This window comes from Dysidea avara, chromosome 6 (genome assembly GCF_963678975.1).
Source record: "Dysidea avara chromosome 6, odDysAvar1.4, whole genome shotgun sequence".
In the NCBI taxonomy this organism is placed as follows: Eukaryota; Metazoa; Porifera; class Demospongiae; order Dictyoceratida; family Dysideidae; genus Dysidea; species Dysidea avara.
In genome coordinates, this window is record NC_089277.1 from 34764217 (window position 1) to 34774615 (window position 10399).

Consider the following 10399-nt stretch of genomic DNA (forward strand, 5'->3'; position numbering starts at 1 on the left):
GGTGCAGTATTTTTACTCACATACAGCTAGGCATGTAGCTAGTCCATATAGCTGTTGTTATAACCATGCCTCAGAGTAGAACTCCTTTTTGAAATGTATATATTATTGAAAGGGTATAACCATACAGAATTTATTGTGATAAAAAGGTATTTGCTTTGACAACACATTTGATGCTTGATGTGCGTCAGTTTGTCGCCAAACTGTAACAACAATCTTAGACCGTAGAAAGTCAGTTGCTTTACCAACTGGGTAGCTTATATATTCCAAATTAAATAAGAAATCATACATGGAACTTTGACAAGTATATAATCATAAGTTAAAATAGTCAATGGTTGTGCATTTATTATTTCAGCCAAGACCGTACACAATAAGAATCACATGCAGATTTTCCATAGGTGCATAGACTAAAACATTGGCTCACTGGTGCACATGCAGTAGTATAAATCATGCAGTACAGTAGTACTGTATATTAGGGATCATGAAGAATTGGGTTTTCCTAGCCAAAAAATTCACCCAAAAACCAGCTTCACAAATCCATCTGGGCACCTTGGCAGTATTGGTTAGGCATAACCAAGCCCAAAAGTGCCTTCAGTATGATCCTAAAGGCTTGCAATAAATAGTTACGAAATTTAAAAAATATATATATATTCAATGGAATTTTCTACTGACTAACTGCTTGCCTGCCTGCCTGCCTGCCTGCCTGCCTGCCTGCCTGCCTGCCTGCCTGCCTGCCTGCCTGCCTGCCTGCCTGCCTGCCTGTCTGCCTGCCTGCCTGCCTGATGCCTTCAGACAAGTGTAACTCGATAACAGCTAAGGCTATGGGCTTAATTTTTTTCACTGTTCGACGTCGCTTCGTCCCGAGACGCGCCTTTTGTCATACCGCAGTACGTACAATGCATGCATCTTTGTCCTCGTTTGTGTCCCACTTCTTGCTGACAGCCTAAAGTGTTGATTCGCGGTAGCGCAATGCATGGCTTCCCTACAGTACATTTGTAAACGGGAATCGTCCGTATTTTCCGTGGTGAACAGACTCATTGCAGAGACGATTCTAACGCTTCTAACGTTTGTAACGCTGTGTAACGGGCTGAACATAGTTGAAAGTGAAGAGTAATGGCCGCTGCACTTTCGAGGCAGTAATTGATAGTTGGGGGCGCAAATCGTATTTTCGAGGTGATAGGATTGTAGCAGAGGCACTTCTTCTACTGTTTTTTGTCTGTAGCACTGTGTAATGGGCCGAACACAGCTGAAAACGAAGTGTAATGGCCACTGTACCTTCGAAGCAGTTTTGATAGCTGGGGTGCGCTCAGACAAAAACATTAATTAAGGTGCCATCCTTTCGTTTGGTGCGGTGTGCGTGGGTTCACCAGTCGTAATAATGTTACAAAAAAAGTAAGTAAACAAGTTAAAGGAAAACTTAGAAATTTTAAGTTTGATTAGAAAAAAAAGTAAGGAAACAAGGGAGATCACCTACACCTGCAGATATACTAGTGAATACTTAATGCCAAATTCAGTCTTGGTCTTGGGGTATAGACTGGATTAGGGACTAAATGTTCACTAGTGTATCTGCAGGTGCAGGCGATCTCCCTTGTTTTCTTACATTTTTTCCTATGATCCCTAATCGAACTTAAAATGTGGCCCAGTCTGAGAAAATCGGTCTTATCACCCATGTCAGCAGATTCGATTTTTCACCCAGGAAACAAAGCTACATGAATAAACTATCTAATTCCACGATCAAAATCAGCTAGACTTGAGTGGTCTAGTTTTGCTGGCTGCTTTTCCCAAGCCCAGTGGTGATCTGTACGTGTGGCGTGGGGCCTTAATGGAGCTCTGGTCAGCCTGGGGATGACTGTATGTGGCTGTATAGCTCTGTGGTGTTGAATAAGCACCTCTGCTGTGAATTTCCTTTCATTTTAGCCAGTTTTGAGACCTAAATGGCCCAAAACTTGGCCTAATTCATCCCTTGGCCTTCCCTTTCGATTTTTTAATGCCATCTTTCCCGCCTTCCAGGCCCCCCACCTCCCACCCAATTCCTGATACAGTCAACCTCGGTTTAAAAACTATCTAAAATGGCGGGAAACTTAGCTGTTGGCTACTTGCACAGTGGATGCTCTGGAAGGTAAGGAATTGGGGTAAAACGGGTGAAAATTTGGTACACATAACTTCAACCATTGGCAAGCTACAACACACTAAATACTTAAAACCGGCATTTCTCAATACTTTAAAATAGGCGATAAGCCCGGTTTTCTCAGACTGGGTCACAAATTTTGAATTTTTCCTTTAATTGTGATATTATAATGCTACGTAATATAGTTTGTGCAGCTAGAGTTTGTTGTTCATGTGAGTACTGTATCCATTTGGTATATGTACCACAGTGAAGAAATCTATGTTGACATGTATGCATGCATATGGCTTCCCACAAACAACATGTGGCATCCACAAATAATTTGCTTCACACACCACATCTTATACATAATATTAGCCTGTAGGGTAGCTAATCTGCATCGACTGCATGCACACACATACAGTCAGATACTGTGTGGCTGTAATGTTTATTGTACCCCACGGGTATTCAGCAGCATGAAGCCATGTTGTTTACACAATGTGGTCAGACAATTAAGCCACTCACAAATAGTTTTAATTTTAATAAATGACTAACTGACTCCACCCAACTTGAGGCTTTGTGTGGAAAGGAAATGGTATGAAACTACATTCAATAATCTCTGGTATCAGTGCTATTACTTCGTTATGTCTCTGTGAGAGAGTGCTTGTATGGTCGCTTGTTTAGCAAATCGTGATGGTGCCCTTACAGGAAGAAGTATACTCACCATGCAGAGACGCTATGCGTGATCTTCTATTCTAAGTGTATGAAGCACTGTTACAGCCTTGAGTACTGTTTCAGCCTACATTAAACACTACAACTGAACAAAGCTCAGTCACAAAACGAAATCCTGTAATTTTATTGTTATATGGCTTCTTTATACGGAACTGTGCAATGGCGAAGAAAATTTTGACGTGTAGGGTGGTTCGCGATCTGTGGAATAGGGCTTATAATAAGTCATGGACATGCAGAAGGACTCAATAAGCATGGCTATATAGTTTTTAGCTCGAGAAAGTAACTTTTACTGCACATGAGTGAAACAAAAGAATAGTAATATGAATAATATGAAGATAAACAAAACGGCAAATTTCAGTTTAGTCCCAAATACACATACTGTTTCCTTTTCACGTGATACTTACTAGTGGACCAATACTCCTTGCAAGTAACAACCAGAGAGTTGTTTTGAGTTGAAGGATGCTTTCCAAGGTGGTTTTTAGGTGTGCATTCTATTAGAGTTTTTGCAAAAAAAACATGGGTAATTCCTATTATGAACCACTATTGTGGTTCATGATATGATGTGATATATACTTTACCAGCAGCTAATAAAGAGCTCCACCTACGTACACCCTCTGTAGCTCAAATCACAAATGGAAGATGTTGTGCTTTTTCGGTTCTTTGAATATTTTGCAATGCGATAGTGTTTTAAGATGAACTAAAAAAAAATTGAAGCAGCTGAAGAGTACAAGAGGTGAAGTGAAATTTGAATGATTTTATTAGCTGCCTCCAATGGTGTACAACTTTGAAGGGGTTATAGATTATATAATACTTTGCAGCGACTCAACTCTTGGAGTGATGTCCTTGCAAGGTTGAAGTTGTAAAAAGTATGTACCACATCATACAGTATGATGGAGCTGTATAATAGTCATGAAGGTTTGGACTTTTCTTGTCCAAAATATCACCATAAAACCAGCCTAACAATACCTTCATGACACCTTGGCAGTATTGGTGAGGTACATATAAGCAAGAGTAAAGCGTCCACATGCAGAGCAGCCAAAATCAAGTTGCTATGAAATTTTAAAACAATTATTTACATGTAGTAGAATCTTTTACTGACTGACTAACTGCCTATGAAGCAACATCTTACAGTGGAAAAATCAGGCCTATGGCCTTAGCGGTTTCCGGGGTACATATATGCTTGTCTGAAGGCACCAGGCAGGCATGCAGACCTGCAGCTGTCAATAATTGTATATCACATATTGACATATTGTGGCTTGTTAACATGGTTGACAATAAAATTATTGTACATTGTGGTTAAACTGAATAGTATGTAATGCTTCTCAAAGAAAAATGAGCTTACTTATTTCCCTTAAAACAATATTAAAAATAATAACATAGACCATAATTTAGACTTCACTTTGTATCGTGCAATACCGTATAGCGGAAAATTTTGGCAGGAGAAAATTTTGGCGAATTTGGCGAGTATGCATGGATTCGCCAAAATTTTATTCGCCATTTTTATAAACACTGAAAGTGCAGTAGACGCTGTTCATCGGTGAGTGAATTAATTTATTCTGTGAATACTGTTACAGCGGTGAGTGGTTAATCTTCCGCAAGTATCCACAGCCAGTATTAGACTAATAGCTCAGGAAGATGGTCAATTCACTCGAGCGATTCAGCTCAGTGCCCATCATAAGTAACATGCTGGCTGTGTTACTGTTTTTTCTTTTGTTTTTTACAGTTGTCCAGCACGTGCCTTTGTGCTGGGGGTGGTAGGCAAGGGCAGTCCATCAAGCCCGGGTTAAAAAAAAGAATCATGTGCAAATGCCTCGCCTCGCTTGCCACATGCCAGCGTTCCAGTCTCGATTACTGACGTTGCGAGTTGTTTTTATTTCAGCTAGCTATTTACATAAGAGTGCGTCGATTCGAATTAGAGGCATTGAACTGTAGTACTTTGTACGTAGATATCGCAAAGCTTCGTCGCCAACGCTGTCAGATTAAAATTGCGTGGGCAAAGTAATGCCATGCATTCGCCAAAATATTATTCGCCAATTTCTACCAATGATCAATTCGTCAAAATTTTCTCCCGCCAAAAATTTTCGCTATACGGTATATCACTGTATCGTGATACACCAGAGGAAAATTATCAATATGTCTACACACTACATCGTTGCAAGTCTTACATTATAGAACCTTGTGTGGGCAAGATCAAAGGAAAATTGTACTTTACATTTCATAAAGTACACTCTCAGCCCGCCAACAGTGCTTCATGACAACAAGGAGTACTTTATTGAACAAATAAAGCACTCTTTGCGGTGCAATAAAGCACTCTTTGTGGGCAATAAAGCACAGTTGCTCACGTGCCTTAGTGCAGGTTAATAGCCTGCGGAGCTCATGCTAGTACGACTAATCACCCACGCCAGTGAAGGCTGATAGCCTCGTCGCACTGAGTGATCAATCACTCCAGCCAATACAAGTTCTACCACTGGATTGCTTTTATAGACATACCTAAATGCTTCGATGATGGTGTTACGTTTGTTAATGTAAACGGACAAGTCCTGGAGATATCATGAAAATATTTCGCCATGTGACTCACAATAGAATCGATTGTGGGGTGCAAGCAAAACCTGCCAAAATACACGATGAACGTCTTCCATGCCAAACTATGGTGAACTACATGTGAGTTACTTTGTTAAACTAGTTTGTGTGCATTCAGGCTGCTAATAGTTCGTGTAACGCGTGTTAATTATGAGTCCTAGTGTATGGTGAAGCTACACGACTAGAAAGTTCCATAAATCATTAATAGCATAGCCTTGCTCATGCTATATGAAAAATAAAGCACTCGGCTGCACGCCTCATGCTTTATTTTTCATATAGCACTTGTGGCTATGCTTTAACATATACATAAGTACAGTACAAGCTTATAAGTACGTACAATAATCAAACGAACCATAAAATGTAAGCACCACATATATACCTCAAGGGTGAGTAGCTCTAGATTAGTGACTGTGGTATACTACCAGACACTTCAACAAGACACCACCAAGGTTTAGAAACTGAGATCATGAATTATCCAGTGGTACAGTAGATCCAACAGAGGTAAATGTCCCTCCCATTACCTTCTCTTGTCATCAAATCAAAGTCAAGATACTCTAATAGAACAGACAACACTATAAGAATTGCGTAATTAAGTGCATTCTATTTACAATTTTTAGTGAATATCTACACTAATCCATGACAATGTGCGACAAATGTTAGTTTACACACTGACCATCAACTGTTGCTAATTTATAGCCAAATTGAAACTAATATACCACAAGACCACTCAGAGAGAACTTAGACCACTCCAACTGGTAGTTATGTTCCTGTTCCTGTGAAAGTCAGTTTTAGATGCCGGCAGGAGGAATTCAACAACAAAGCAAAAATGAAGTGACTGTTCAATTAGAGATTTACTGACTGTTCTACTATCAATATAATTATCAATGTACATACACTAGCAACATGTCTCGTAATTTTCTATAATAATAATCAATAGTAAATCAAGTGAACACAAAAAAGTTAACTCAGTATACAAGGGTGTAGCTATAAGAGTAGGCCCCTCTCCCCAATAAGGCCAATACTTGTCAATACCTTGTTTCCTGTTACCTGCCTATGTCCAGTTTTGTCACCCGCATTGTTGTAATTGGCATTTATAAATAATTAGTAAAATGGAAATTATTTGTAATTTGTGTGCATCCAGCATTTGTCTATGAAGTTAGCATATCTCAGTACACAAATATGATTGTTTATTGGAGCTTCACAAGCAAAGCCAATCATTTTGCAGGTTGTTTGACCCTATACAGATGGTTGATTTGTCTTCACTGAGGCAGCCAGCTGGCTATCTGATGTTTGTTTTTACAGTGTTTTGATGATTAAAATTTTATTTATAATAATAACCGCCTGCCTGCACTAGTTGAATGTTCTTAACAGGAAACAAGAAATTAATAAAAGCTGGTTGTGATCTAAGCTCCCATCCCCTTTAACTCCTGTATCTGTCCCTAATTTCCACAACTCAAAGTTTTAACAACAAAAATAAGATATTTTATGTACTAGCTCACCTGTTCAGTGTCCACAGTCACTAGTTGGCTGGTCTGGCAGTTCTTGTCTCAGTTTATCGGGCAGTGGCACGCCTTAGTAATCCCATAGCTGGAACATAGATAACAGACGTTCCGTTCTGGACGAGGCTCTGAAAACAACTGTGTAAGTATCACGTGATAACCATTCAGCTGTGCTGCGCATTATTAAGGTAGTAAAGTAGAGCATTATTTAGAACGCTACTTGGGGAGTGCGAAGCATACGGTTAATCAGGTGAGTGTTGTGTACATGTATATCAATGTTATCCACTACCGTTAAGTACTTTATTGATACCGATATCGTGTAAGGTAGGGGCTGGCGTTTCCGGACATAGCTTGTACATGTATTGGAAAATTGTTCATTTGTCCTCAAGAGAAAAACAGATTCTAACATGCTTGGTGCCGAATTGTAGCCAGCTATCAGTGGTATAAATTGTGAGTAGTAAAGTGTAGGGTGCTAGGAGAAGGAATGGTTTAAACTCGCAATTTGAGCCCAAAATGGTAACAAATTATGTGGCTGGGGTTTCCGGACACCAGTAAAGATAGGCGTACCTGGCATTGCTATAAGAATTGCTGTACTCCACTGAGTGCCATGGCCCAGCAGAGACTGATAGCATTCTGTTTGGCTGGCTAGTTTGCTTATGGCAGTGATTTTTCTAGTTAGCAAAATTGCATTATGCTGTTCCGGACCTTGCAGTTGTCTTGCATTGCTTTCATAATCTGTACCAGCCCTTACCTGAACACAGAAACAGCATACTTTAACAATGCGGATCCTTGCTGCAGGCTTCTTCAGGCTGCTGGTTGTGTTGATTGCACATTCAAGTTGGCACAACGCAGGTAAAATGGGCTTGGAATCCAGTTGTACTATCTCTAAACCATACAGCTGTATATCTGTTCACTGTATAGTGTGATTGACAATTTGTGGTGCATATGTTTTTTACACAAAATTATTCTACATGCACAAGCTAATCTTGATGAATCTCATGAATCTATCGAGATAAAGCTTTGGTATTTTATACAATAGTACACAGGTGGGGTACTTAGGTACTCAAACTATAGCCTGGTTATTTCTATTTCTATTTCATCCTTCAGTAGTGGATTATAAACGAAGTGTCCGAATATGCAGCTGTCTGGAAACCCCCTTACTTACCTTATGTCTCGAAGTAGGATGTACCGCCCAGCGAATGACGTCCTGTTTAAGCCCGCTAAACTGACCATACAACTACCATAGTTCCGACCCATCATAGTATAGTGTTTACACCCCCTTGGGCTGTATATCATTGGCACACTTGCAGGGATGACTTAGCACAGCAGTCTGGTTGATTGCAGTCACTCTTGACCTGAGCTTTGACCTTTGACTAAGAGAACATTTTTCAATCCTTGACTGGTGACTTAGTGACAATATTTCAGTACTTTTCAATTGTGGGTTGGAAATTTTGACCATTGACTTAAAACAAATTTGGTGGCCTGTGACTTAGACTTTGACCATAGTCACAGATCTGAGTGCCTGTGTGTCACTTGCTCCAATACTACAATCTACAACTGCAGTCAAAGCTGATTTTCACCATTGACCGTTGACTTTGTCGAAAATTTTTCTTGACCACTGACCTCATTCCATTTATTTTTGCTATAGCTTTGTACACTACTACTTGTGAAGTTTTGACAGTGCTGAGAAAACAGCTTGACCATTGTCCTTTGTGTAAAATTGATCTTGTTCTTTGACCTATCACTTTGATTGTGGTCACAGATTGTAGTACAGTGGCTATTGGAGTGACACCACCTTATCAGTGCCAGGAGGGAGGTCAGGACTAGGAGGAGCATATCAAAACTTTTGTCAATTTCATCACAAAAATTAAAATTGTGGTTATCAGACTTAGTTCAATACATTTTGTATGAATTTTTTCTGTGAATGCAACATCTCATAATGCCTTAAGCATTTGAATTTCAATAACATAATTTTCATCACCTAACCTTCTGCTTTCTTTTGTTCAATGCATTCTTATCACAATTCAATCCAGAAATATATACAAGTACCTGCACCAAAGTCTGTTCATTGGAAATAACTCCCATGCATTTCACATTGATGGTTGCACACAACTTGATTGTCGTGACAATTCCAAGTCACACATGGGGAGAATCCCTAGTCAGCACAGGCCAAAAAAATATTCTAATATCTTCAATCATTGTCCTCCTCCATTTTGACATCTAGCTGGTGGTCACCATACCACCCCATCCTCCACCAATGTGATCACTATTGATACTGCTACACGCGACTCCTCAAGTTGTCTATCTAAAATGACAGGAAACTCAACAGTCAAATGTTACTAGTGTAAGCAGTGCTTTATAGGATAAAGTGTTGTGTCTGGTGAAATTTCAGAGTTGTTGCTCTTGAAATAAAATAACGTGATGAAATTTGGCAGTAGTGAAATCACTACAATATCTGCTTACCCTAATTAATGCTACTCAATGTTTAGTGTGTGCTACCTACCAGAACTGTGTCCTATGATATGAAGTGACATGAATACTGTATAGTACATGTTGGAATTTGTGTGACAATACATTCCTTTAAAAGTTGTACATGTAGTATACAATATTCCCATGTTGTGAGAAATGTGATTATACCATTAGAACATGTTGAGATGACGTCCAAACAAGACTACCTCAAGAAGTACCTCTCAGGAGGAGGAGGAGGGAAGGATAAAAAGAAAAGGAGGAAGGTGGAGAAGAAGAAAAAGACTGTTGTTTTCTTAGATGGTGATGCTGATTGGAAGAAATCTGTCCAATCAAGTGACGACAGTGAATCAGACACACCCATCATTGTTGGTGAGGACACAACATTTACAATATGTGCTGTGTAATGTTACATATCTCAAGTACAGTAAATTTATTAATTTAATTACTAGGACCAACAAGATTGTAAATACATACATCGAACAAACTCTTTTTCCAATGAGCTAGTCTACTATTATCAGACTCCACTCTGTATACTGTACTTGATATGATATTTTGATGTTGTATTGTATGACTGTAGAGTATCGTGATGAACAGAAGGAGATGGAAATGAAGGCAAAATGGCGGCCACTTGTCAAACAAGAAGTCAAAGAAGAACCCCCACCCTCCTCCCCTCAGGATTACAAGCCTGATTTAGATAGTCACCATGGTAACAAGAAGAGTCCCTACATGATTCTGACTCCGATCTCAGTCCAGACAGAAACCAACACAAATCACATGAGTACGTTTTGTGTCTGTGCGTCTGTACGTGTATGTGTGTCTGTGCGTACACGTGTGTGTGTGTGTGTGTGTGTGTGTGTGTGTGTGTGTGTGTGAGTGTGTGTGTGTGTGTGTCTGTGTGTCTGTGCATACACATGTGTGTGTCTACGTACACATGTGTGTGTATGTGTGTCTGTGCGTACACGTGTGTGTGTGTCTGTACGTTTGTATTGTGTGTGTGATGTGGGAGTGTGTGTGTGTG

General features: G+C 39.7%; 2 protein-coding genes across 8 annotated transcripts in view; one reads left to right on the forward strand and one right to left on the reverse strand.

Moving 5' to 3' along the window:
• The window catches only part of LOC136257839 (uncharacterized), a 196625-nt gene that overhangs the window by 49023 nt on the left and 137203 nt on the right, over window positions 1–10399 (reverse strand). The gene's annotated exons all lie outside the window — the stretch shown is intronic.
• The window catches only part of LOC136257840 (BUD13 homolog), a 33859-nt gene continuing 30568 nt past the window's right edge, over window positions 7109–10399 (forward strand). For 6 of the 7 annotated variants that reach the window (XM_066051150.1, XM_066051144.1, XM_066051149.1 and 3 more), the window contains exons 1-2: window positions 9553–9750; window positions 9959–10159. Coding sequence is in view for 1 of the 7 variants with exons in the window: in XM_066051145.1 (XP_065907217.1) it covers window positions 9567–9750; window positions 9959–10159 (385 nt within the window). In the remaining 6 variants the exon portion in view is untranslated. Of the gene's footprint in view, window positions 7163–9552; window positions 9751–9958; window positions 10160–10399 lie in introns of those variants that run through there. The other variant, XM_066051145.1, reaches the window with a different exon arrangement.